At 41.4% G+C, this 22,351-nt stretch overlaps 1 protein-coding gene across 5 annotated transcripts in view; it reads left to right on the forward strand.

Annotated features, from left to right (window-relative positions):
- The window catches only part of ABCC4 (ATP binding cassette subfamily C member 4 (PEL blood group)), a 393,134-nt gene that overhangs the window by 338,318 nt on the left and 32,465 nt on the right, over positions 1-22,351 (forward strand). For all 5 annotated transcript variants that reach the window (XM_055244268.2, XM_055244267.2, XM_055244269.2 and 2 more), the window contains 3 exons: positions 372-563; positions 9,479-9,634; positions 20,510-20,599. In XM_055244268.2, the coding sequence (XP_055100243.1) occupies positions 372-563; positions 9,479-9,634; positions 20,510-20,599 (438 nt within the window). The remainder of the gene's footprint in view (positions 1-371; positions 564-9,478; positions 9,635-20,509; positions 20,600-22,351) is intronic.

Raw genomic sequence — 22,351 nt, forward strand, 5'->3', positions numbered from 1 at the left:
CCTCCCAAAGTGCTGGGATTATAGGCATGAGCCACTGCGCCCAGCCAGTGAAAGATTCTTAATTGGTGGCTGTAAGTATTCTTTTCCTTTACAAAATTTTCTTGCCTTTAATACAGATGTGAAAAGTGGATAAATAAAATCTAAGCATTCATTTCTCTCATTCTTTTAACCTAATGTTGAAGGAAGTGGTTGTAAGTGAAGGTGTTACACAATGATGAACCAAATTTGTAAGTCATCAGCATCCTCATCTGTCTCCTGCTTCTCTCCTTAACCAACTATGTATGAAAGAAGAACATTTCATTGACAGTCTCTTAACATCCATAAATGACACCCTCCATTCCTAACCCCTCGGGATGTCATATTTCTTTCAGATGATCTCGGTAGAAAGGGTGATTGAATACACAGACCTTGAAAAAGAAGCACCTTGGGAATATCAGAAACGCCCACCACCGGCCTGGCCCCATGAAGGGGTGATCATCTTTGACAATGTGAACTTCATGTACAGTCTAGATGGGCCTCTGGTACTGAAGCATCTGACAGCACTCATTAAATCACAAGAAAAGGTTTGTTGAAAGCATCTTGCCTCTTCTCAATTTCAGAAGATTTAGTGCTATGTCTGCTTGTTGTCTTCCTTATGGATGTGTGAAGGGGATCAGTGATACATAGGTTAACCTGTCTTGGAAACTAACCATGGAATATGGATACCAACATTATTTCTTCCTGCTGTGAACTGCTTTATTGTGGTTGGTGGGCCCCAGGCCTCAGGGCTGGAGCTTAACGTGACCCAGGATACTCTGTTTGATACCTAATTACTCATGGATTTTTCTAGGAAGTCAACTCTGGCTTTGTGTCACCAACACTCCCATGTCTAATTCTGTCGATTTTTACTTTGTCGCATTTCTCAAGTCCTTCTCCTCCTCTCCATTGCTGCAGCTTCTGTTCCAGCCTTTCTCTTCCTCCATCCTTTGGTCCTGTATTAGTCTATTTTCACACTGCTGATAAAGGTATACCCAAGACTAGGCAATTTACAGAAGAAAGAGAGGCTTAATAGACTTAAAGTTCCATGTGGATGGGGAGGCCTCAGAATCATGATGGCAGGCAAGGAGGAGCAAGTCACATCTTATATGGATGGCAACAGGCAAAGAGAGAGTTTGTGCAGGGAAACTTCCCCTTATAAAACCATCAGATCTCATGATACTTATTCATTATCATGAGAACACCACAGGAAAGACCTGCCCCCATGATTCAATTACCTCCCACCAGGTCCCTCCCACAACATGTGGGAATTTAAGACGAGATTTGGGTGGGGACACAGCCAAACCTTATCAGGCCCTTTCCTTAGTCTTTCTTGCCTTCCTTTAACCTGTGCTTTGCTTTCCCTCCCCATCCCTTTCACTGCAAACTCTTTCTTTCTGAAACAGTTCGATCACAGATCTGATCCTTACATGGCCAGCTCCTTGCCTGGGTGAGCAGCTGCTGCAACCTTAATGAGCCCCAGGCCCACCCTGACAGGACCTGTCTGGCTCTGAGCCCCCAGGGAAGACCCAGATCCCATGACCCCATCAGTGTTCAGAAATCAGACCCCCAAGCTGGAGGCAGTAAAGGCACCAGAGACTCACTCAAAGTCAGTGAAAGGAAAACAAGGAGGGGCTTGGGAGGCTGTGTGGAGGTTTGTGAGCTGGTTTTGCAGGCATCTAAGTCTGCCAGCAATGTCCCTTTCACATGCGGCCTGGGGCCCTTGGCTAGGACTAGGACAACCTCTTGAAGGAACTAAACCAGAACAAACAAGACAGTAGAATCTCTTCCCCTTCCCACCCCTCTCCTTACAACTCCCAATATGGACACACAGCCCCTGCACTCAGGGGACCCTCCTTCTCCCCAGGCACCTGTCTGCCTTACTCTTAGTGTGCACCTTTTTTCAATCAGTTCAAACATCTCTGCCTCTTTGAAACTGTATTCTCCACATCATCTTATAGATTCTTTTTTTGAGACAGAGTCTTGCTCTGTCACCCAGGCTGGAGTGCAGTGTCACATTCCCGGCACACTGCAACCTCGACCTCCGAGGTTCAAGCGATTCTCCTGCCTCAACCTCCCCAGTAGCTGGGATTACAGGTGTGCACCACCACACCCAACTCATTTTTGAATTTTTAGTAGAGACCAGGTTTTGCCATGTTGGCCATGGCTGGTCTCGAACTCCTGACCTAAAGTGATCTGCCCACCTTAGCCTCCCAAATCATGCCTGGGATTACAGGCATGAGCCACCATGCCTGGCCAGATTCTTTAATATAACATTTGTGGTCCACCCGTGTTCATAACAGCATTATTTGCAGTGAGCAGTAGGTGGAAGCAGCCCAAGTGTCCATTGACTGAGGAATGGAAAAACAAAATGTGATACACACACATAATGGAATATTATCCAGACTTAAAAAGAAGGCGATTCTGACACATGTTGTGAGATGGATGAGCCCTGAGGACATTATGCTGAGTGAACTAGGCCAGACACCTAAGGACGGTGCTATAAGATTCCACTTACATGTGGTACCTGGAGTAGTTAGTCATGGAGACAGAACGTAGGATGGTGGGTGGCAGGGGTAGGGGAATGGGCATTAGTGTTTAATGGGTACAGAGTTTCAGTTTTACAAGATAAACAGAGTTTTAGAGATAGATGATGGTGACGGTTGCCCAACAACGTGAATGTATTTAATATAATTGAACTGAACATTTTAAAGTGATTAAAATGATCAATTTTATGTTATTTTGCCACAATTTTAAAAGTACATAAAGTACCTTTTGTGTATTTTACCACAATTTTTTTTTAAAGAAGATAGCACGATGGCATGATTTATAATTCTGGGTCAGCCTCTCACAGTACCCTGAGTCTCTTAAAGTCAGGGAGCATTTTATATTCATCTCTGTACCCCTAGAAAATGGCATGCTGCAGGGCACATGGTGGGTGCCTGTGAGAGTGAGGGATGTGCACATACAAAGAAATCAGTAACGAAACACACGACAGCTCCTGCAACAGCCCATTCTCTGTGTGTCAGTGTTAGATACTTTCAGAATTGCTCTTTTCAGCTCTTCCCCCCACAGACCCATTTAATGGGCTATAGTCATAATTGAATGAATGATACCCTTGTGCCATGAAAAATAAATGTACAGCTTCATGCCCAGATGATACCCAGGGAACCAGCAAAAGCTGGTTCCTCATTATCTACCCAGCAGCCTTGTGAGTGTGAAGAAGGTGGAGACCACTCTGCAGGCAGCATCAGCTGTAGCTCTTGCTGAAAGCAAGGATTCTCAGATTCTGTTCCTGATGGTGCCAGGGGGATGTTTGCTTACTCTCAGACAATGTGTTTATTAGGTCCTACCTGATCAACATCATTCTGTTAGTTTGGCCACGTTGCAAATTTCCCTTGTAGCCATAAAATATGAATTATCTACAAACCTCTGTTGTACAAGTTAGAAAACAACCTATATCCCCACATTGATATTGTTCAATCTTAAAACCCCCCCAAATCATAGGATTACCTGAGATCTAAAATGTGGGAGAGCAAATTGAATTTAAAGACTCAATTATAGCTACAACCACTTGGCTTTTGAGACAGAGCCTCGCTGTGTCATCTAGGCTGGAGTGCAGTGGCGCAATCTTGGCTCACTCTGCCTCCCAGGTTCAAGCGATTCTCCTGCCTCAGCCTCCCGAGGAGCTGCGATTACAGGCACCCACTGCCATGCCTGGCTAATTTTTGTATTTTTAGTGAAGACGGGGTTTCACCATGTTGGTCAGGCTGGTCTCGAACCCCTGACCTCAAGCAATCCACCTGCCTCGACCTCCCAAAGTGCTGGGATTACAGGCATGAGCCACCGCGCCCAGCCCCACTTGGCTTTTGATTTGTGTCCTGGTTTACTCACAGTGTCACCTTTAGCTTCATTTGTGCATTCAGGCAACATCATGGTGAGTTGGTTCCACTTTGCCTGTGTATATTCAGGGTTCATCTCCTCTACACCTGCCTACAGCCCCAGGATCTCAGGCAGTCCCTCTGCTGTTGGAGCTGATGGAGAGGGGCATTGTTTCCGGCAGGGATGTAGGAATGTGTCCACACAGCAGAAACAGGGCTTCATTCTCTTTCAATTGCTTCATCTGCTCAGATGTCCTGGACATTATAATAAATAGGAAAAAGTAATAGGCGCTAAGTAGGTTTCTAATTCATGGAGGAAATAGCAAGTAAAAAAGAATGAACCAAAATGAGGTATATACCACCCTAGGCTTCCTGGTTAGATTCCACGCATTTTTCATTTAGATGATTTTGTGGTTGATTTAATCATTTTAGAGAGTACTGGGCCATTTTAAAGCATTTTTCAGCTCTAGAGGTAGATTGATTTTGGTTTGTTATTTTTTTTTTTCCTTGCTCAAAGCTATTACTTGGATAATACATTTTTACAGATGTGTACTAGACCTTGCTATAATGTGCAAAAATATTAGTTTCTTATATTCTCTCCTTTTTTACATTAATGTTTGCTGAGAAACCCCTCCTCTCACAGCCAGATTGTCCCACTTCCCCTGCCTGCTTGCTCATCTCAGGGGCCGGGATCAGCATCACCTGCCTCTGCTTGGAAACATGTTAGAAATGCAGACTCTCAGGCCCACCCCACCCTTTTGATTAAAATTGCATTGGGACAAGAACCACCCCCACTCCTGCCCCTGCAGTAAAGCCATTGCTCTCCGGTAAGCAATTTTTGATGACTAATAATCTGTGATTTCCAAGAAACTTCCTTTGACAACTTGAAGTTGAGCTCATGGATTGCCCCAGCCCCTCTTATGACTAAACAGAGACTCTGGATAGTCCTGGGCCAAGTGCCACCCTACAAGTTTTTTGTTTTTTGTTTTTTACTTTTATATTCTGCAAATTATGAATTTACATTACAGTTTAATTCTGTGTGATTCCACATTTATGCATTCATTTGCACCTTTCCAGTCATCTCTGTCTTCTATCACAGTTTTCATCCCACCGTACAGCCTTCCATGAATAGCAGTCTCTGTCCTCATACCAGCTCAGCACAGCGATGTATTTGAGTTCCCTTCACTACTGATGGGATCAAAATGAGTCTCACTGCCCCACAGTACACTAGGTATGTCTGGCCTGTTTCCCAGTTGTCCCATGTCCAGCGTAGCTGCAGGCTTCTCTCCCAGCCTCTTCTGTGGGTGCCAGTTCTTCCTGTCAACAGCTGTAATCCACCCTAGTACAGGTACCGTCTTGGCTCAAAGTAGTCAGCTTCTTGTCCCAGCCACCTTCTTATATTCACGCATGTCCATAGCATGCATTAAATATATGACAATAGGACCAGTATGGCAGGCCAGTGCCTTTAAACACAACCACACTTCTCCCCGCTGTCTCCCTTCTAGCTACACCAAGGGAATACAGAGCCAGGCTATCCAAGTGATTGGGAGGCCATCAGCAGAATGGGCAAGAGGCAGGCAGACGTGGGTTTCAGTCGCATTCCATCACTTAGGGGCTCAGTTATTTCAGATGGTTTAATCAATCTTACTAAGCCTCGATTTTTCTCTTTTGCAAAATGCAAGTGATAGGGCTTAACCATTAGAGTTGTATAACTTAAACAAGATAAGAGGTGTAAAACACCTAGCTTATTGTATACCTGAACAATATGGCAATAGATTTCCCATAAGTGTTTCAAGGGTGAGTTAAATGCTTAACTCTCTGGGGGATTTCTGTTTTTTTTGCAGGACACCACAGGTGATACAAATAATACAAAGCTAATTCTAATATAGGCCCTGCCCACAGCACCTATTGCCTAGTAGAAGAAACAAAGTAGTATATAAATGGCTGCTCCATACGACAGAAAGAGTTCACAGATTTTATGGCTGTTTAGAAAAGGTGTTACAACAGCCATTAAGTGTGGGAGAAATCCACATGAGGGGACAAGTGGAAGATTTTAAGGCAATTATGCATTTGAAACAGACTTTGGAAGGTGGTTAGGATTTCAGCAGGTTGAAATGCATGTGAAAGGCACGATGGCATATGCCAAGGCTCGATGCCGTGATTTGATATGAATAAAGGATTAGGCATCTCTGAGTGTACAGGGGCATGAACTACCAGGTGAATAACACACATGTGCACACTTAGTCCTCACAGCCACCCTGCAAACTCAATCCTGTTCATGGAGCTAAGGATGGAAAGGTTAGTTGGGACCGTTTTGTAGAGGAGGTTTCCCAGTGTGGAGTGCCAGGCAGAGAGCTGTACTTCAGAAGTTTAATCTGAGAAGTGAGTGCACGGGGAAGACCCTGAAGGCCTGAAGCCAATTGATTTTATACACTGCTGGCAAGATGTGATGGGGCAAGTGATTCCACTTTGTAGAATCAAACTAATGTTGATTAAAACAAAGTTATAACACCCTGGTTAGTGAATTTGCAGGGATACAGGTGGGAGTAGAAATTGGTATCATATTTCTGGAGGGTAGTTTGGCATCACTTAACAGCCTCCTTTGAAAATGTTCATGCCTGTTCCTCAGCAATTCCACATCTAAGAATTTATTTTAAGAAACCAGTAAAGGTTGTTTGCAAAGGTGTAGCTTCAAGGATATTTAACATGGTATTATTTACAATAGCAAAATATTGGAGCCTAAACATCCACAAATAGGGGATTTGTTGAATAAATAATTGTATATACTGTAATATTATGTAGCTACTGAAGTAAATGCTTTTATTAAATAATAAAATAGATTATAATATTCTGTTCATATTCTCATTTTGCCTAAATATATGAGATTATATCTTTAGGAACACAGATAACTCACACTCAAGTTCAGAAAGAAAAGGTATTAACATGTGACAGGATTCTGTCAGATTGCTGGGGTTGTGGCCAGCATTTATTTATTTTTCAAATTCACTGGCACTGATTATAACTAGCAAAAGAGTTTTTGTTTTCCTAATGTTAATGCAGCCTTGCACTCAGGTAATGGCTGCAGAAATTAAAATGAGGGTATTGAGTCAAGAAACAGAACAAGTAATATTTTTAGTGCTTGGAGTTGGGAAAAGCTGGGAGATGGGTGTTATGAGCCTGTGAACTTGGGGAAGAATTTATTAGATTAAAATGGAGGAGTTAGAAGCAGCAGCTGTTTGGAGGGGGGTGTTGGGTATTACTCATGTTGAGTTTCATATATGAAGAGAGATCCAAGTAGAAATGTCTAATGTTTGGCCAAAGAGACCACTCTTGGCCCAGTTGGGAAGACAAAAAGGGTCAATTGTAAAGCAATTAAAATAAGACTAAGTGTCTCTTTCATGTTATGAATGTAAACTTACTGATATTAGTGATATTCTCCAGAGGATTTGGTAAAACCCATTGGTGACTTATGAAAGACTTGGAGACTGTAATTTTGATGACTTTGAAAAGTGAAATAACCAGAGCCAGGTTTTCTTTGGTTGCCTTTTGCTGATTATATCCTCACCTGAGTTTGGAGTGCCTAGTCTTATGGTCGTAGGCAGCCCTCAGTGTCCCCTACCTTTGAGGGGTCCATCCTGGCCATCTACTAATAATGGCCTACAAATGTCCAGGTTTGCACAGATGGATCAGTTTCCCATAGAGCTGATAACATGAGTGTCCACACATTCTCAAAAACACAGCATTTGTCTGTGTCTAGATATGTGCTGATTTACTGAGAAACACACATAAGCCACACACACACACGTGTGTGTGTGTGTGTGTGTGTGAGAGAGACAAAATATAGTCAGGTATTTAATATTTGGAAGTTTCTCTATCAAAGAATATGTCATCTTAAATGATAGAACTCTGGAAAAATGAATACTTGTTTATGTCACTTCTGATACCTCTGTCTTGAATTAATATCCCTGTGAAATTATCTCAGAAATTCAATTGGTGTGTGTGTGTGTATATATATATTTGTGTGTGTGTGTGTATATATATATGTGTGTGTGTATATATATGTGTGTATATATGTGTGTGTATATATGTGTATATATATGTGTGTGTGTATATATATATGGGTGTGTATATATATGTGTGTGTATATATATATGTGTGTGTATACACACACACACACACACACACACACACACACCCCCGGATGTACCTATGTGCAGAAAATGGCCCACCTATAAAGTATAAACTAGGATTTACCATAAGGTAGAATATGACTCCGAAGGTAATAAAATTAGCTAAAGCCACTTTTTAAACATCTACATTTTTATATTTTGTACACGTATCTCTTTAAGATAAAATTCCTTGTGGAAATGCCATTATTGACTTTACAGATATGTAGGTGTTCAAATGAGGTGATATGTCACATTCCCAACACATACCCAGTGCCCAGTAAAGTTTTGCAGTGAGTTTTAAAATTTATTAAATGATCGACAAATGATTGAAGGCATGTTTTATGTCCTTTGTTGACTCCGGATTCCTAAATAAGGAGGATGTCATTTCTTAGGAAGTTCCCACCAGGAAGTTTGCAGTTGGGCAAGGTCATTGGTGCAGAGGCCAGTTTCTGCATACAGATTTATATGCACACATGTGAAAGCCAGTTTTTACAATACAGAGGTATTGCCCCCACCTTTTTACCTGCATTTTATTGATTCTTTGATCATATTGGCAGTGTACTTCATTTCTCTGTGTCTTGGCTTTAATAGAGGAGTGATACTTGACACAAATGTTTCTCAAGGGGCAATTTTAAGTATTAATTAGTTTGTAGAATGCCTTTTGAACTGTGCAGATGAAAGGCCTTACGTAAATAGCAAATGTTATTTGCGTTGTTGTTGATCTCATTATGTGTTTTTTGGCTACTGGTTACTACTGTCTTTTAAGACACTGCAATCTTCCCTTCAGAATTTTAAAACATTTCCTTTTGAGACAAAATATAGGCAGATATTTAATATTTGGAAGTTTCTCTACCAAAGAATATGTTATCTTAAATAATAGAACTCTGGAAAAATGAATACTCGTTTATGTCACTTCTGACACCTTTGTCTTGAATTAATATCCCTGTGAAATTATCTCAGAAATTCAAATTACTCAGATCCTGCAAGTAAAGCTAATTTAAAAGTTGCCTTTTCATGGGCCACTTAGGAGACTGTTGACTTTTCAATGCCAGTAAACGGATTCTGTTATTTTTAACTCTTTTTTAGAATAGTGGATCTCAACCAGGGGCAGTTTTGCCCTAGGGGACGTTTGTCAGTGACATTTTTGGTGGTATCATTTTGGGAGTGTGCTCCTGGTATCTATATAGTAGGGTCCAGGGATGCTAGCGAACCTCCCACAATGCCTGGGGCAGCCTCCAAAATGAAGAAGTATCCAGCTCAGAAGGTCATCAGTGCTGAGGTTGGGAAACTCTTAGACTACACTCAATATAGAATGTCCTTAATTCTTCTTCAAAAACCGAAAGTTTTCTCCTAGTTTTGCTGCATCCTGTGATTTTCTTTTTTTTTAATCCTGCCTCCTGGATCTCTCTGTAGGTTGGCATTGTGGGAAGAACCGGAGCTGGAAAAAGTTCCCTCATCTCGGCCCTTTTTAGACTGTCAGAACCCAAAGGTAAAATCTGGATTGATAAGATCTTGACAACTGAAATTGGACTTCATGATTTAAGGAAGAAAATGTCAATCATACCTCAGGTATACAAGTCATAGCGTCCTTACCTGCCCCTTTTATAAGAGCTACTATGTTTAATTGCTTTTACTCTTACTGCTTTTTTTTAATTGGATGAAAGGATTGTTTGTTTTTTTTCACCCAATAGAGCATGTTTTTATGAGCAGATATTTTCAACAGGTATTTTCATCAGATATCCGGCTTTGTTCGTTTCTGTGTTTGTGTGTGTGTGTGTGTGTGTGTGTGTGTGTGTGTGTGTGTGACATTTAATAACTTACCCAGATAGATTTCCATACTAAGATGCCACAGTTTTATCCACTGATAACCATAAAGAACAAAATGATGCATGGTTTGTTTAGCACTGGGGAGGTTTCTGTGGGGAGGTGTGGATTTTAAGTGTCTTAATGTTGGAATTTTGCTGTAGGAACTAAAGCTACCTTCTCAAAGGTGATTACCTCCATGAAGGGCTTTCTGTGAAACTGTGGGCTGTGAGAATTAAAAAGCTTATAGTTGCTTTGCAGTGACTTTTAGAATCTAGCTCTTGGTGAATGATTTTAATCAGGGGGTTGTTACAGAATAGCAAGGAAGAACATGAGAGAAGGAATTCCATCTCTCTGCACTTCTACTTCATCTTTCTTACGATCACCGTTGTGAGAGTGTGTGGTGTATTTCACAAAGACCCAGTGAGTGTTTGCTCTGATGGTGGAGGGTTAAATTGGCCATCCTTTCCCGGACTCTGATTCTATTTTCTTTTCTTCTCCTTCGCAGAAGGGACTCTTAAGAGCTCCTGTCATTGCTTTGGTTCATATTTAACCTAAATTCAGAAAGTATTCATTGAGTAATTACTATTCTCCAGGTGTATAGGCATGAGCAACATAGACCTTGTCCCCACCGGCATGGGGTCTGCAGCCGTGGGGCCTCATGGCTTCCATCGGGCCTCACAGTTCCATCCTGTCCTTCAGTTTAACACCTCCACATATTCAACTCCAGACATGGCTGGGTTTTTTGTTTGTTTTCTTTTAATGTGGGTTTTGTTTTTTTTTTTTTAACATTCTATAGTCATTGAGGGGAGCTGAGGAACACACACACACACACACACATATTCTGGAGAAGAGAAACACAGAGAGGAGACAAGAGCAAAACCCAGGCAGAAATGAGCTTTCTGGGCATGTGGATATAAACAACTCTTCAATGCCCGTTTATTAGGAAGCATAGAGAAGGTGCCACCGGAAGGGAAGGAGAATGGGATTTTTATCTTAGACCAAGTACAGTTATGGCTATCCTAGCACTGACCTCTAAAACAATTGGAATTACTCTGAAGTAATTTTGAGGATTTGAAGAAATGGGAACCCTGTGCACTGTTGGTGGGAATGTAAAATGGTACAGCCACTTTGGAAAACTGTATAGAGGTTCCTCAAAAAATGAGAGCTAACATGATCCAGCAGTTCCACTTCCAGAAAGAATTGAAAGCAAGATCTCAGAGTTTTGTACATCCATGATCATCACAGTACCCAAAAGGTGGAAATAGCTCAAGTGTCCATCGCCAGATGAGTGGATGAATAAAACATGGTCTATCCATACAATGGGAAATTATTCAGCTTTAAAATGGAAGGAAATCCTGACAGTCTATAATGCAGATATACCCTAAAGACATTATGCTAAGTGAAATAAGCCAGTCACAAAAGGACAGACACTAGATGCTTCCCTAATATGAGGTACATAGACTAGTCAAATTCACAGAGACACAAAGGAGAAGGGTGGTCACCAGGGGCTGCGGGAAGGTGGGGGATTGGGAGTTACAGTATTTCACATAGGACTTCAGTTTTGTCAGATGAAAAGTGTCTTGTGAATGGATGGTGGTGACGGCTGCAAAACAATGTGAATGTCCTTAAGATCACTGAAATGTTGACTTTGAAATGGCAAAAGCAGTAAATTTTATGCTATGTGTATTTTACCACAATTTTTATTTTTAATTTAAAGAAAAGAAAGTATCCCTTTCAGGATAAAATGGGAAGAAATGTTTAGCACGTTAGATTCCCTCTGGCTATTAGAAGCATGACTTAGTGCTTACAGTAGAAAATGAGAGTATAAATTCTCAAGTTTTATATTTTGGTTATGCCCGTCTCAAAAATGGGCCAAATGAGGTTTACTTAGCAGAGATAATGGGCATGTCTGTAAAGTACTTTTATATCCTTGGATGAAAGGTTCTAGGAACGTGCCCTGCATTACTTTGAATGAATTCTTAATAAGAAATAGTTGTGTGCTTGTGTACATAAAAGAACTCTAAATAAAGAAGTAACATTAGATGATTCTTGGCTCTGCCAGTAACGTTTTGGAAGCACATCTGAGCAAACACTAAATATACCTTGACATCACCAGGTTTTGGTTCAGTTCCATAAGTTTCCACCCTACTTTTGAGCAAATGCTCTATGTATGTAGTCCAGGGAGCATGCTTACAAAACACTGCTAAGCTTTGTATCCATGTAGATCCTGATCTCCAAGCATTGTAAACAGAGAACCTTTCTTTTTTAACTTTGTATGGCTTTGTCTCCAAGGCTCAATGTTGGTTGAAAAAGAGAAACATAGTCTAGAAGGACTGTGCAATACTTAATGCGACCTAGGAAATCATTCAGCAGACTGCCTGGAATAGAATCTTTCAGAGCATCTTCTAAGCGCCAACACGACCCACATTTTTATTCCAGCACTGCCTGATAGAAGTGTGTCCTCAATGAAGTCACTTAGCCTCCAAGCTTCAGTTTCCTCATCCTTAAATCAAACCTAGTAATTACTAACTCACAGATTTGTTGTGAAGATTTTACGAGATGAGAACATGTTTGTGGCCCTACTCTGGGTTCTGAGGAATGCTCAATAGTAACTATTTCTAATTAAGGATTGGGGTGCAGGCCTTTAGGGCATTATTGCTACTCGCTATTCTAGAAGGACTTGGCTCATTAACTTCTATTTCTATTTTTGTGATCCTTGGTGAATTCCTTTAACCAAATTGTTTATGTGAATTTAAATAGTGAAGCAGCAACAAACAAACAAAAAATGTGCACAATAAAAGCCTAAGAGAGAAATCTAATGTTTTTCTCACAAGGAACAAAAGGTGAGGCTATCACTTCGTTTTCTGGCTTTCCCCCCACCCCGGGTCTTAGCGGCATTCCTGACCACTCTCAGTACCCCTCTAATGCTTTGCATTTCGCGAGAAGGCAGCCGACACTGGTTCTCAGCCCTGCATGAAAACAGGGGCTTGTCCCTCTTAGATCCAGTGCTTTAGTGATTGTTGCGTCCCAGACAAGTTACACAAGTAGTGAGAATTCCTGACATTTGCAGAATCCTTAACATGGTTAGCTTCTTTCCTTGCCATCTCCCACTTCGTCCTCACAGCAATTCTGTGTCATCCTCATTTGACACCATTTTCAAACTGAGGCACAGAGAGCTTAACCCACTTAACAAGTAAACAGCAGAGTCAGGATTCAAACGGAATTTACGGCGAATCCCAACGCCAGATCCTGAGTTCCTGAACCCTCTCCTAGGGACTTTAAACCCATGTTGGCTGGCGCAATCCCCGATCGGAACTCTGCTTTGCAACATGATTTAGTGTGGGCTCGTGCAGGTGCACACACATGCACAGAAACAAAAGTCTCACAACACGATATTACTTCGTGCTTCTGCGCCCTGATATTTTCTATTATATCCATTCTATTCTGGTTCATATAAAAGACATAATGATGGTCACGAGCCACAAAAGTGATTTCATGATCCATTGGTTGCACCTGCCATTTGAAGACCAGCATGCCTCACTGTGCTGCCCTGCTTGGCCGGGCTCCTGCTGTCTGGCAGCACCGTGCAAGGAGCTTCATGACACAGTGATTGTCACTGCAGCCCTGCAGGGTGTGTCAAGTTAGCCCCATTCTCCAGGAAGGAAACTAAGGCTCGGGGAGATTAATAACTTATCTGGAGATGAACAGCTAATAAGTAGTAGAATCCGAACTCAGAACTGTGCAACTCAATTTTTTTTCAGTAAGTGTGTGTTGGACAGCATGATGTCTCATCAGACATTTTACTCATTGTTTTTCTTTTCTTTTTTTTTTTTTTTTTTTTTTTTTTTTGAGACGGAGTCTTGCTCTGTTGCCAGACTGGACTGCAGTGGCGCCATCTCAGCTCACTGCAATCTCTGCCTCCTGGGTTCAAGCAATTCTCCTGCCTCTGCTTCCCGAGTAGCTGAGATTACAGGTGCACACCACCACACCCAGCAAATCTTTGTATTTTTAGTAGAGACAGAGTTTCACCATGTTGGCCAGGATGGTCTCGATCTCCTGACCTTGTGATCCGCCTGCCTCGGCCTCCCAAAGTACTCTTTGTTTTTCTGTCTACCCAGATTACAAAAGGTTCCCAGAAGCCATAACCAAAGAGAGCAAGTATACAGCAAAGTCGAAAGGTATCTTTTCTTTGAACTTTGTCATTTGGACAGTTAGGTCATTTTGAAAGACTGAATCATTTGTGATTTATTTTTATTTTTATTTTTTCCAAAACCTTAAGTGACACTAAGCACTAAAAGAAAATCGTTTTGGAAACAGAGTGTATTCACTTACGTGTCATGGGCTTATGAGCGTCAGAAGATCCTCCAAGCCTTACCTTGTGGGAGCTCAGAACCCTTTTTCTTCCAAGGCCTCACTGGCTAAGAGGGTGGAGAAGGCCAGAGACTTGAGGTTACGTGAAGGCTACTGGTCTGCAGTGCAGAAAGCATACACCCCTCTTCCTCAGAAATGAGTGGAAAGCCAAATGGCTTGTGTCACCACACCCTGATGTAGGGAATCTAGGAAGTTTGGAGCAAACACAGCAAAAGCAGAACTAAGTGCTGTTTCTTTGAATGGCCATGTTTGGGCTAGTCTGGCCTGCATGGCTTCCCGGGGTTGTGTGGAGCACGAGTTTCTGTGTTCTCTCTCTTCCTGGCTTATCCCTTTCATTTATGGTTCAGGGTCATCTGTCACTCTTGACCACACCATTAGCAACTCAAATTCGTGGTTAGGAGTAAGCAGCAAGGACCTGGGAAAGAACTGGGGCACAGAAACGATGACATACACAGTCAGGGGCCAGTCCTGGAGTCACTTTAAGAAATAAATACTGGGCCAGGCGCGGTGGCTCACACCGGTAATCCCAGCACTTTGGGAGGCCGAGGAGGGTGGATCACGAGGTCAAGAGATTGAGACCATTATGGCCAACATGGTGAAACCCTGTCTCTACTAAAAATACAAAAATTAGCCGGGCGTGGTGGTGCGCACCTGTAGTCCCAGCTACTCAGGAGGCTGAAGCAGGAGAATCGCTTGAACCCCAGAGGCAGAGGTTGCCATGAGCCGAGATTGCGCCACTGCACTCCAGCCTGGCGACAGAGGGAGACTCTGTCTCAAAAAAAAAAAAAATACTGAATTCTTAAGAAAGTACCCCTCAATTTGTATTCAAAATTTCAGGAAGAAGCAAACAGTGAAAGTACTTCCTAAATAATTTCCCTAAACAGAATAGTTAGCTGAAATATATGCTTCCTTTGTGTTCATGACACAGGGTAGTTAAGTGCACTTCCCAAGGAGAACACCAAGGTGATACTGTAACTCAGACAAGAGTTTGCTTAACTGAAGGATCTGGAAAAATGGATTTCAAAACTTTTTTTAGGATGGATTATTTACTCCTAGAGCCCTCCAATCCTACTGGCACAAATAAATGTTTTCAACTAAAGAGTAATAACTTCATGCAAATTCAACATTTATGATAGCACCCTAACGGTTGCATACATCAACAGCTATAATCTTTGTTAGGATTAAACAGATTCATTTTTCATATTTGATGGACTTTTTTGTTTTTCTCTCAAAGCAAAAAACTAAGTAGTTTTTAAGCAGCCCACTGCTCAGACTTCTGCTATTTTGGTATTTCTACTCCCTGAATTTTCTTCAGTAAGTTGAAAAGGTTAACCAGAGTGTGTCTCTTTAAGACTTCTTTTTTTATTACCTGATTTTCTTTCCTTTTTTTTTTTTTTTTCTTCTTTTTGAGAACAAAATTCAAAGGGAAAAGAGGTAGGTATGCAGTTACTAGTAAAGAAATACAATTGGATTCTGGCCTAATGCAGTCGGTCCTTTGTTTCTGCACACTGAAGTCTTCATTAAGGCCATGGAACTGCTCCCTGGAGCTGGTGACCTTTTTGTATCTAAAGAAGACTTTACATGACTTAAATTCTTTTTCCTTTGTTGGCGAACAATGTTCTTTTCTTCTGAAAATGGATGATGATCAGTTCATTCAGAGGCTACAGGGTTTTTTTTAAAAAAAGAAAGGAAACCAAGATTTAAAGTGACTTCAGGTGATTTCCTCATTCTTGACACAGGGAGATGAGCTGCCCTTAATCAAGGTCTTCAGGATTTGAAATGCACACATAGCTCTGAGGACACCAGGCAGCAGCAGTCGTGGCTAACTACTGTGCAGTGTATATTTTAAGAGAGGGAAGTTTCCTGGTTTGGGACAAGATTAGGGTAAAGTATTGTGCTTTGTCCTGCTGGTTTGTAACTCCCCATGCGATTTTTGTCTTGGTCCCAGGTCGTTTTAAGTGTCTGAAGGTTGGTGGATAGAGTTTCTTCTTGAGATAATGAGAGGCTTGTCTTCCAGAAGTTTATATGAAAGCTCTAGGAAGACTGTAATTTTCAGTCGTGCAGTCCTGCTGAGGGATTATCAATTTACGGCACTAAATGCTTTGATTCAGAGTGGCCATTTTTAGGTCACATGGTGGGTTTTTTTTGCTGTTGTTGTTGTTTTGAGACAGAGTCTTGCTCTGTCTCCCAGGCCGCAGTGCAGTGGCGCTATCTTGGCTCACTGCAACCTCCACCTCCTGGGGTCAAGTGATTCTCCTGTCTCAGCCTCCTGAGTAGCTGGAATTACAGGTGCACCCCACCCTGCCTGCCTAATTTTTGTATTTTTAGTAGAGATGGGATTTCACCATGTTGGCCAGGCTGGTCTTGAACTTCTGACCACCGGTGAACCACCTGCCCCGGCCTCCCAAAGTGCTGGGATTACAGGCATGAGCCACCACACCCAGCCTGGTCACATGTTTAATATCAGCTTGTCTTATGTGAGTAATGAGGACAAAATTACTACTCAGTATGGCACAAAGATTTTTAAAAAGTATGACCTTTAAACCCTGATGAAAAACAGGTTTGATCTAGGGCTTCATTTAAAATAATACGTTGAACAGAGCGTTGGTTTTGCTAACAATGGAGGTTAAAACTCGTACTAAATGACATTTTAAAATATATACCATCAATAAATATGTACTTAGGCTACTAAATCTTTTATATTTTACATGAAGAGTGTATGTCTACCATAAATCTCTACTCTGAAATGTTCTGCCTGCAAACGTTTTTACAATACTTATTTATAAGATTAGTTTACTAACTTCATTACATGGAGGAGGGTACTTTAAATAATAATATCTATCAGAAATGATAATGAATTTGACTCTTATCTGCTCTTGCAGTATGTGACTACGATGAGCACTTTTATTACCTTTTGAAGATAATATAATTGTTTCTTATTTGGCAAGTGGATGAAAGCAGAATTAGAAACCAAAATGAACAACATGTATAAAACACATTGGCATATTAAAACAGACATTGTTAACAAATTACCTGCTGGTTTTAAAGAAAAATATAGGTTCAATCAGTTAATGTTTTATTAAATCATTCTCATTCAACAAGTTTTGATTGAAATTTTACTCATTATGAAATCTGTATTTGGTATGTGATAACAAAGAAAAATATTCTTATTTACATACTATTTTCTTCTGTGTAATGCTGCTAACTAAACATAAATAATTGCTTAATATTTTCCTTTAAATTGATAGTATGGATTTAAGTAGGAACCTTTATGGCAGTGGGAAATGCTTAATCTTAAATTTTGGCTTTTTTAATCAAAAAAAAAAAAAAAGCCGGTAATGATGGTTGGCGATAATTAGCAGAGCCTCCATAGGTCCTGCAGAGTATCTGAGGTCAAGGTTCAGAGCTCAGCCCAAAGCAGCTGCAGACATTGTTGGCTGGAATTGAGCAACTCAAGGTCCTGTGAAGAATCACACTTTAATCCTTCCCGCCGGTCTTTGGAGGGATTCAGCCATTTAAAGGGGTTTCCCTCCTAAAGGAAGAAAGTAAGGAAGGTGACAGGCAAGGGGCCCTGGAGTATGGAGGACAGGATGATTGGACTTGAATTGTACACTCATATGCCTGTTCTTTTGAGCCACCAAAACCGCTATTCCGAAACATGCCAATACCATGAGCCGTTTCATCGCTCAACAGAGGCAGAACAATCAGTCTTTAAAATGCAAAGAAATTTGTTCATAGGTTAGTTTAGGTATCATCTCTCTAGAGCATACTGTGAAAACCTAGGCAGACACTCAGTCAAACCCTAGACCTGGTAATGGGTGTGATTTTTCTCTAGGAGAGGATCCTGAAGGAAAAAAATGTTTGGGTACCATAGGCCGTCATAGGCAAGGTAATGGACTTGTTATAAGCAAAGAACTGCGTCTCACAGCCCTAAATGGGCTCTAAGCCCATTTCTTAACCCATTCCCCTCTTAGCTCCTTTATCTCCTCAAACACATAATCCTCAAAGAGTCTCTGGGTTGTAGCCACTGAACGGAATTGTGCCCTCAGTTTAGGGCCTTGTGGGGAGGAGGAGGAGCATCAAAGAGAGAGAGGAAGGAGTTGCAGCCACCCCTCTCCTGGCCACATTGTTTCTGTATACCTCATTTAAACAACGAAAGCAAAAGGAATTACCTCTTGGACCTGAGAGGCAGAGGTTGGAATTTTAGAGTTGATCATTACAAAGAGTAAGTCAAGTCTGGTTCTGAAATAACCAGAATGATGGTTATTCCCCTCACAAGAAATTCTCAGCATTGTTTAGATGGTTGTTCAGGTTTTGGTCTTCAGTTGGGTACTTTTAAGACAGACCTTACATGGGACTCTTGGAATTTTTCAGTTCCATTTGGTAATTCGGAAACATCATGTGACCAGTGACTTTTCAGTGCCTTTGAAAGGACATTGACCACTTTATCAGCTTTATACACACAAAGTGCCCATTTTACCATCGTTTCCATTTTTGCATTTTGCTGAGGGCTTATGTTTTTTGGTGGCACCCTGTCTGCCTTCTACATCTATTTCTTCCTCACCAGCCTTAAAACGGAGACGACAGGGAAAGGGATGAGAGCCTCCCTGGGTATTATTTTTCTTTATGGCTGGAGAAAAAAGAAGTCTACCACCTTCATCTCTCTTCTCAGGCTTTTGGGAAGTGAGGAGGAACAGTCCTGCCCCAAAGCCAGGTGAGATTTGAGGCCAGTGGTTCCCTTGAGCATTTCTCCAGTACCTGTGGAAGAGTCTCACCTTCTCTTGTTCCCACATCTGTGCATCCCCTTGTTCTGCCCCCATCCTTGAAAGCAGTTGATGGGGCTCCTATATCCTTATGGCCGGGCTTATTAGAGCCTTCCAGAAGAAAAGTTTGTGTTTTTGTTTTTTTGTTGTTGTTTTTTTTTTTAAGATGGAGACTTGCTCTGTGGCCCAGGCTGGAGTGCAGTGATGCGATCTTGGCTCACTGCAACCTCTGCCTCCCAGGTCCAAGTGATTCTCCTGCCCCAGCCTCCCAAGTAGCTAGTACTACAGGTGCCCGCCACCGCACCCAGCTACCAGAAGAAAACTTTCACACAGCCTATCTAAGCTTATGTTCAAGAGTGTCTCTTGAAATCCAGGAAGAGGCCGATATTCCAAGAGCGATTTAATTGTGGGATCCTCCTGAAGCAGATGAATAGGAACAGCTATTTAAATTGATGTAATTTTATTATGACCTCCTTCACAGTGGTTTTCAGGTAACCCTGCTCTCTTAGTTAATAATGAGGTTCTGTGACCCAGGTAACCTTGATGCACAAATGAGATAATGTGGGGATTCACTGATGCAAAATCAGAGGCAATCCCTTCATAAGTAGAGGTGCCTCTGGCCCCAATTGTTTAGATCTCCTTTGGCCAAAAAAAAAAGGATGTCCCATTCTGACATTGGAGGTTTTTTTTTTGTTTTGTTTTGTTTTTTTTTTGAGATGGAGTTTTGTCCTTGTTGCCCAGGCTGGAGTGCAGTGGCACGATCTCGGCTCACTGCAGCCTCCACCTCCTGGATTCAAGCAATTCTCCTGCCTCAGCCTCCCAAGTAGCTGGGGTTATAGGCATGTGCCACCATGCTCAGCTAATTTTTGTATTTTTAGTAGAGACAGGGTTTTGCTATGTTGGTCGGGCTGGTCTCGAACTCCTGACTTCAGGTGATCCACCCGCCTCGACCTCCCAAAATACTAAGATTACATGAGTGAGCCACTGTGCCCGGAGAGAGATTCTTAATCTTGGAAAACTGTTTTGTCAATGGAGAAAATATCCTAATTTATTCTTTAGTGTAAATTGGAAAATACTTAATAATTTGGCTTTGAAGCACAAACTTTAATCATGCTGTTGGTATTTTCCAGTATTACACGATTGGTAGTTAATTTCTATAGCTCTCTTGATGTTGACCCTCGAATAATTATATCCTTATATTTCATGTTAAGCTAATATTACCAGGAAAGCAGTTTTTAACATCAGGCCTGTATTTTTCATTTTCTTCTTAAGATAGCACATTGCAACAGTTTTGTTAGTGTTCAGTGGTCTGGAAGGTATTTTGGAGCACGCTTTGTACAGTGGAACGTTAATAGATATGTTGTTTTGTAAACAGGCATTTGTAACGCTATAATTAATGATTATCATGTTTATTTTTTGGTATCTTAATTCTATTGTTGATGTTAGTATTGGAATAAAACGAAAAGAGTCTGTGGTAATGACCGTGACTGTTTTGGGCACTTAGGAACCTGTTTTGTTCACTGGAACAATGAGGAAAAACCTGGATCCCTTTAATGAGCACACAGATGAGGAACTGTGGAATGCCTTACAAGAGGTAATTGATAAAATGTAATTATCTTTAATTTGTTAGCATCAGTATGTGTATATGTACCTTTACACCATTGCAGGAAATTAAGAGGAGCTTAGTGGTTTAACTAACTTTGTTCACCACCCAGGAGATCGAGGCCGTGGATATGCTAAAATGTGTATACTGATGATGATGAAAACCAAAAATAAAATTTCCCTTGTTCTCATTTTAATTTTGTTCCTATTGTCCAAAACAGTTTGGTGTTGTTTTATTTGTCTTTAGCAATGCGTTAAACTAGAAGTTGTATTTATGAGTTGAGATCCTATTAGTGACTAAGTTACTCTGCACCATTTATTTTACTGCTCTGTTCTTAGGGAATTTCTAATAAGGGAAGACCATAGTCATTTTTCATTAACTAAAAGATAAATGAGATCATATTTATGAAATGCTTTGAAGTATTGTAAGAAAGTGTTTATAAAGGTAAATTATACAGTTGGAATGGGATAATAATTATTTATTGGCAAACATGTAATTTTAACGCAGGTAACAGAACCCTGCAGCCTCTGCTAAGTTTTTATGCCAATGTGTTGATTTCTAGAGGATTTTTCTATTATTTATGTGGTTCCTGTTGGGCCACTTCTTGAAATTTTCTCACCCTTGCATGAAAAGGACTTTGACTGTTAAGGTGCTGTTGGTTTGTATATTTTAACACTGATATTCTGTGTTCAGCCTAGTTCTGCAAATTTGTGCCTATCTACTTGACAGCAGGAAACCGTATCGTAAAACTGGTAATCCCTCACAGGACCTAGTTTAGTATTTTGCTTTTAAAAAGTAAGCATTTGGCCGGGCGCGGTGGCTCACGCTTGTAATCCCAGCACTTTGGGAGGCCGAGGCGGGCGGATCACGAGGTCAGGAGATCGAGACCACGGTGAAACCCCGTCTCTACTAAAAATACAAAAAAATTAGCCGGGCGTAGTGGCGGGCGCCTGTAGTCCCAGCTACTCGGAGAGGCTGAGCAAGTAAGCATTTAAGGCTGGGCGCAGTGGTTTACGCCTGTAATCCCAGCACTTTGGAAGTCTGAGGTGGGTGAATCACCGGAGGTCAGAAGTTTGAGACCAGCCTGACCAACATGGTAAAACCCCATTTCTACTAAAAATACAGAGATTAGCTGGGTATGGTGGTGTGCGCCTGTAGTCCCAGCTACTCAGGAGGCTGAGACAGGAGAATTGCTTGAACCTGGGAGGCCAAGGTTGCAGTGAGCTGAGATCGTGCCACTGCACTCCCATCTGGGCGACAGAGCAAGACTCCATCTCAAAATAAATAAATAAATAAAAATAAATAAAAATCGGCCAGGCACGGTGGCTCATGCCTGTAATCCCAGCACTTTGGGAGGCCGAGGTGGGCGGATCACGAGGTCAGCAGTTCCAGACCAGCCTGGCCAACTTGGTGAAACCCCGTGTCTACTAAAAATACCAAAATTAGCCAGACGTGGTAGTGCGCACCTGTAGTCTCAGCTACTCAGGAGGCTGAGGCAGGAGAATTGCTTGAACCTGGGAGGCGGAGATTGTGGTGAGCCGACGTGCCACTGCACTCCAGCCTGGGCAACAAGAGTGAAACTCCATCTCAAAATAAATAAATAAATAAATATTAAAAGTTAAAAAAAAGTAAGCAATTAATAAGTATGTATGAATATGTTTGATCTCTTCATTTCAAAGAAGTGTGGAGCCTGGACAACATAGTGGACTTTGTCTCCACTAAAAATAAAAAAAAAAAAAAAGA

The sequence above is a fragment of the Symphalangus syndactylus genome, chromosome 15 (genome assembly GCF_028878055.3).
Source record: "Symphalangus syndactylus isolate Jambi chromosome 15, NHGRI_mSymSyn1-v2.1_pri, whole genome shotgun sequence".
Lineage (NCBI taxonomy): Eukaryota > Metazoa > Chordata > Mammalia > Primates > Hylobatidae > Symphalangus > Symphalangus syndactylus.